At 35.0% G+C, this 6,498-nt stretch overlaps 1 protein-coding gene across 1 annotated transcript; it reads right to left on the bottom strand.

Annotated features, from left to right (window-relative positions):
- Nucleotides 1-1,569: 1,569 nt before the first annotated feature.
- LOC110115587 (AAA-ATPase At3g50940-like) lies at nt 1,570-3,515 on the bottom strand. The gene has a single exon (XM_020848852.2). The coding sequence runs from the start codon at nt 3,242-3,244 to the stop codon at nt 1,763-1,765; it is 1,482 nt and encodes a 493-aa protein (XP_020704511.1). The 5' UTR covers nt 3,245-3,515; the 3' UTR covers nt 1,570-1,762.
- Nucleotides 3,516-6,498: the final 2,983 nt, after the last annotated feature.

The raw sequence follows: 6,498 nt of genomic DNA on the forward strand, positions 1-6,498 counted from the left end.
TTAGGTTTGCTTTTGTGTAGCTATTTGTATAGCTGTATGTGTTGCTTTTGTGCCTATTAATAGGCTTTAGCTTGTATTAGGAAAGTAGCCAAGAGAATTAATGAAAATATGAGAAAGTTGGCTCACGGTTCTCTCTCTCCCCTCTCCCTCCTCTCTCCCTCTCTTGATCTTGCAAGAAGCTATCTCAAGCAGATCTTCCTCCCTCTAGTTTCTACAGCTTTTGGCCATTACTTTTTTTAATGATTTTAAGAAATTTTTATGCAAAAAAACTATCGTAGAAAGCAGTAAAAAAATAATCCCAAATAAAATCTAATAGGTAAAACTTTTTAACGTAGCTATAAACAACAAGGCAAATGACATTAACATGATCAATGAAAGAGAAAGAAGTAATAAGATATATTGTATCACTAAAGTTAAAAACAACATACAAAATGCAAGATTAGTTAATGTAGAAATAGTTCACTAATTCTTATTATGTGGTAAATTTTACAAAAACTCATAGGAAAAATAATAATCATTGTATTGAAATGTTTAAGCATTCGCTTGCATGAAAATTGTATTTACATCCAAAAATGGCTCATTGGCCATTATCATAATACTTTTATATTGATATATTCATCATTGATCTAATAAGATACTCTAAAACAAAAAGATTTTCACAAATTCATAGAAATATAATGGTTCACAAAAGAGCCATAACTTTAAGGGCAAATCAACAAAAATAGCCAATCACCAAAAATATTCTAATGACAACACATGCATCATGGGTACAAGTATATATTGTATAAATAACATATTATGCACAATGAGCTATAATGAAGATTCTACAATCATCATAATCAAAATCAATCAACTAAGATTCTCTAAATGCAAAATATTTTCATCAACCACAAAAAATTTAATGATTTTACAAAAAGTCTGTCATTTTGCTCTCTCACTTGCCCTATCTCTTAGAGAGATTATTCTGTGCGAACACTGGACACAGCTTACCGTTCAGAGACAAATCAGGTGCAGCCACGTCATCCAGTATCAAGCCGCGGTAAGGGGGTGACAAGGCACATTTTCATTGGGCTTTGGATGGTGTTTGGCTCCTGCACAAAATAATTAGTCTATCTTCTCTTGGCCCTAAGGTCAAGATTTGGGAATTTAAGAGGAACCTGAAAATTTGAGAAGACAGTTGGGTTGTGCTAGTTCTGTTGGATCGCCTCAATTCATATAGGGGGTGTTAGGTATCGGATTTATTTAGAGTTTTTAGTAGGATTTACGGTAAATCCAGTCAAACGCAAAAAAAAAAGTCGCGGTAAATCTGGCAAATCCGTAAATCCCGGATTTGAGGATTTACGGCCTAAATCCGCTAAATCCCGGTAAATCCTAATCCCGCTATGATTTAAGAGCCCAAGATTTACTAAATCCGGATTTACAGGATTTAGTAAATCCTACTAAAATTAAATCCAATCCTATACCAAACACCCCCATAGGGTTTTAAATTAAAAACACTCGAGAATTAAACCAAAAATTAACCTCTCAATTGTTTTTATGCTTGGTTATATGCCTTGTAACAAAACAGAGACAAATCACAATTGAATTTGTAACAAAACAGGGACACAGAATTTTGGTTGAACAAGAATGTAAATCAAGTGTTATCAGCTAAGAATTTTGTACAATTTTAGCCAACCGGTAATCTTTATGAACGAAAAATCATGACAGGCTTCACAAGCTAGCCTGAGCCATGAAGAGTACTAACCAAGATAAAACGCGTTTGTTAGGCATCTTGTGACCAGTCTTGATCTCCAACAATCTCCTCAATAGATTCATAGTTGCTTACCCCAGTTTCAGATTCCAAATGCTGCTTCTCTTGATCTATTTGATTGCTTTCTCCATCTCTCTGTTGGTTGTCCTGAGAATCTTCTGCTTTGTGTTTCTCTTCTTGACTCTCCTTTCTTTTCTTATGTAGAAGCTTGACAAGACCACGTAAGGCGATATCAACATCATCACTTCTTAACAACTCCTCTGACACTTCAGCTGGAGTTACTTCCACCTCTTTCAACAACTCGTCAATCTCCTCGAATATGGGGTGATCATCAATACAATGGTAGTTGGAAGCCAACACTCTGAAGCCATCTGGACCACAGTGACCCATATGGATGTGCATGTCCATTCGACCTGGTCGCAGCAATGCCGGGTCGAGCCGATCCTTGTAGTTTGTGGTGAACACGATGATCCTCTCCTCCCCGCTCGTCGACCACAGCCCATCTACGCAATTTAGAATTCCTGAGAGTGTTACCTCATCATCTTTAGATTTTTTTTCTTTCTCTTCATCTCTATTTCTCAAATCAATGGAGCAATCGATGTCCTCGATCACAAGCATCGATTTGTTTGGCATTCCAACCAGCAATGTCTTCAGTTCAGAATTCGAGCAAATCTCCTTCAGATCGAGGTCGTAGATGTCAAACCTGAGGTTGTTGGCTATGGCGGCAATCAGGCTTGATTTGCCAGTTCCCGGAGGACCGAAGAGCAGATATCCACGCTTCCAGGCCTTCCCAATCCTTTTATAGTACTCCTTTCTCTTCACAAATCTTGCCAAGTCCTCCATGATTATCCGTTTAAGCTCGGCGTCCATAGCCAACGTCTTGAATGTTGCAGGGTGGTTCAGCTCTATGGAATAATGCCATTCATCATATTTATTCGTTATGATCTTCAGCAGCCGGTCTGCCGCCTTGATTTCCTTTGATCGCTCTAGAATGTGAGGAAAATAGTTGTCCAGCATCACGTCCTTGTACTTGCTGTAGAATTTGAGCTCGAACCAGCGGATTTGGATGCTCTTTTCTCCGTTGCGGGAATTAGAGGTCTCTTCTTGGCTGATGAGCATCCACTTGTATTCTGTGCCTTGAAAGATGTCTATTATCTCCTCGCCGACATCAAAGGTGATGACGACCTTGTTCTTGTCCTCGCTCTTGCTCGCCCTTAGCCGCTTCATCGTTGGAGAGATCTTGGTGCGCAAGTAGATGCTGGCTGCATCGTAGAGCTCATTGGGATTGAGCCCTTCGGTTTGTGGGATGATTATGGTGTGCTCCGCAGAGAATCGACCGAAGAGTTTGTGAATTCCCGTGGAGGCCAAGCTTCGCAACTCGCTGGGGAGGAATTCGTTGATAACGGTGCGCGCGAGCATCGCCGAGGCGGCAACGGAGGCAGCTGTGGTGAGATAATTCTTGGCCGTTTCCATGACTTTGCTCCTCGACTCCATGGAGAAAATTTTGATTGGATTGAAGGTAAGAAATTTCCTTTCCCCTTCTCTTTTGCTAGCACTGTAACAGCTGAGCCCGTGCTTTACATTTATAGAAGATAATTTGGCTTAAGCCAAAAGCCAATTGTTGCCAATATTGTGCTAGCCAAGAATAACAAACACATTCCCGTTTAGGGTTCCTGACAACGCGCGCTCTCCAAGTTTCTGTAAAGAATGTGTAGGGTTTGATCAGGTAAGAACTCGTCACAGCCATTCATTTTGCATTGGATGATCTGGATTAAAGCGTAAGAATCGGTCAACCACAGATAAATATTATATTTATGATAGCTGTAAAAATTTATTAGTCAATATCGTTAAATATTTTTTTTTTTCGTTATGAAATTTTGTATTTGTGAAAAGGTAATAACAAATTAATATATTTGAGAATTTTCCAATCGTTTCAATTTTATTGGTGACATTAAGGCTTCGTTTGAGACGGCTTTTTTATTGCTTTCTAAAACAGAGTTTTAATACAAATTTTTTTTATTTTTTTATTAAAACTCTATTTTAGAAAGTAATAAAAAAGCCGTCCCAAATGAAGCCCAAGTTGGCTACACTAATGTGATAGTGGTTTCGATATAGAGAATGACATTAATGGAAGCTGAATGTTTCAGACACTGGCGAGGGTAAGTCGGCTAATCAATATAAATATTTTTAATTTTAAGCACCAATTAGTGTAATTTAAATCATGCTTAGTTGATCTAATCCTGACATTAGTTTGGATTAATTGGGTCGGCTACACTTGTCATTTTATGTCGGGAGGAGACTGGTTTTACATCTGCGTAAGAAGAAATTATTATGTGTTGAGTTTGAACATATCTTTGCATCTGAACACTAATTAAATGCTGACACGTGGATTTCTAATATTTATATTATTTTCTTTGCGACTCAATGACCCATATCGGTCAGACAATTGTTTTTTTAAACTTTTTTAAGAAAGAAGCCCGCAAAAGCAACTAAATTAACATTCTATGAGATATAAAAATAAGAATGGTTTTATAAATTCATCATTTTTAATATCAATTATAATAAGGAGAATGTCATATCATGTTGGGAGAAGATAATGAAATTCTAAAAAAATATTTAAAAATAGAAATGAGTTTGAAAAAAAAAAGTATTCACATAGATTTTCCCCCTATTTTATAGAAAATTTCGGATTTAGTTTAATCTGGAGTTCTCAATTCCCCATAAAGACAAATCTCCATAGTTAATTACATCTTAAGAGGAGTACTCTTAGTACTCTTAAGAAGACTCTTGATTAAAGAAGGGATTTCTTACCTTTTGATTACAAGATAAAAGACAATGTTAGAAATTAAAAATTTTCAAGGAGAAGGTGCAATATTGAATAATTCTTAGCGAGTAAAGCGAGAAAAGTATGGGGCACTAGATTCTGAGAAGCTCAAAGGCAACCCCAACCAATTATTTAAGTTTTGAAATTTTAGGGCTGTCATCTAGAGAAGATCTTAAGTAGCCTTGTACACGTGAGTGATATTTGTGCTAAATCTAAATGCAATTATTTTATTATTATTATTTATAATACAATGTGTGCTTGTTGAATATATATGAAATTAGAATACTTTAAAACTTTTGAAAAATGCATAAAAAATATTTTTCTTTAAGGAGCAGACCAACCGTAAAAAATAACAGTGCCCTCAATAGTTGGGTGATCTGAATTCAACTCGTAGGTGGGGAGGAGCGTAAACAAATAAAATATAAGAAAAATATGCATGCAACATCAAACGATTTCTAGTTTACTTTCTTGGAATATTTATATTTATATGTTATTTATTCTTAAAATTTTATTCAATTATGAGCAGAAGAATTTTTATTTCTAAGTGCATAGTAAACTTTTTTGGCACATGCACGTGCAAGAAAATAATATATAAAGAGCATGCAATATTTACTATGCAACCAATATTAATAATCAATCAATCATAAAATAAAATAAAGAATATAATGACCAAAGCCTATGTGACAAATGTCACTTACTATACAATCCAGGGTCTCCTGAAAGTAAATGTGGCTAGGCTCAACTAATAATAACATGGATTCTACTCCTATAAAATAATGTAAGTGTTTTATAACATTTTTATTTTCGTCTTTATTTCTTGTTCTTGAGCTTGGTTCTTTTCTTCAATCTCCTTGTGGTTCATTTCTTTTCTTTAGGTTTCTTATATGTTTATCCAATAGGATACCCAAATGAATAAAACCCTTCAATAAAGGATATTCTTTTCTCTTTGAATCCCTAATCTTTTTGGTAAAACGTCTCATTTTATAAATTTTCACAACTCATTTAATTTTGAAATATAAAACAAAAAAAGTTAGTAAAGTAGTTTATATGAATTCCAAAACACATCACATCATAATTATTTGTTCACTTTTGAGCAGCATATAAGCTTAACCATACTTTTGATAATTAAAGGGATAAACATAAAAAACAACTATAGAAAATTTGATTAGCTTTAAATCATGATAAATTTTAGCCCCTTATAATAATAACTTTGTATAAGCATGATCACCTGTAGAAAATCTGATTAACAATAAACATTCAGATCGCTCATAATCTAGGAAAAACAACCATCACAGATTATAAAAGAGATCATCAAAATATAGAAATCATAAAATCTATCATAATAAACTATAACAATAATGTCCTAATCAAAATGGCCTAATTTATGTTATAAGATGGAAACTAAAAGAAAAGTACTGAAAACTCGAAAGAAAACAATGCCTATATATGCTTATGTCATTAACGACCAAATGAATATCAAGAAATATCTCACGATGTCTAGGGTTTTCATGTTTGGGGTTCTTGCTTCCGACTATCGCCTCTATTTGGTAAATTTTCTCCTTTAATCCTTCAATTTCTTGTGATTTTCTTCTGTATGACTGCAAATAGATTAAAAGATCTTGGGTTTTTGGATGGGAAGCTTAAATCTAGGTCGTTTAGAGATGCTATATCTGGTGAATATGCTTTGCTGGATTTTCCTCCGCTCAAAGTTTCTTCCCATCATGGTTTGCGTTATTCATTTCGGATGAGGAATTGCTTTCACTTGCAGCACCTTTTGAGTTTGCTTTGGTGGGAAAGTTTTCTGGCCGTCGACTGCCTCTTGATATGATTTGAAAATTTTTCTTTAACATAAAGCTTTGTGGCGCCTTCTCGGTTACTATTTTGAACCCTAAAAATGTGTTGATCAAACTAGTTAATGATTTAG

The sequence above is a fragment of the Dendrobium catenatum genome, unplaced genomic scaffold (genome assembly GCF_001605985.2).
Source record: "Dendrobium catenatum unplaced genomic scaffold, ASM160598v2 fragScaff_scaffold_1078, whole genome shotgun sequence".
NCBI lineage: Eukaryota > Viridiplantae > Streptophyta > Magnoliopsida > Asparagales > Orchidaceae > Dendrobium > Dendrobium catenatum.

Coding starts and splice junctions, on each gene's coding strand:
- LOC110115587 (XM_020848852.2), bottom strand. CDS start 3,244: ATGGAGTCGAGGAGCAAAGTCATGGAAACGGCCAAGAATTATCTCACC.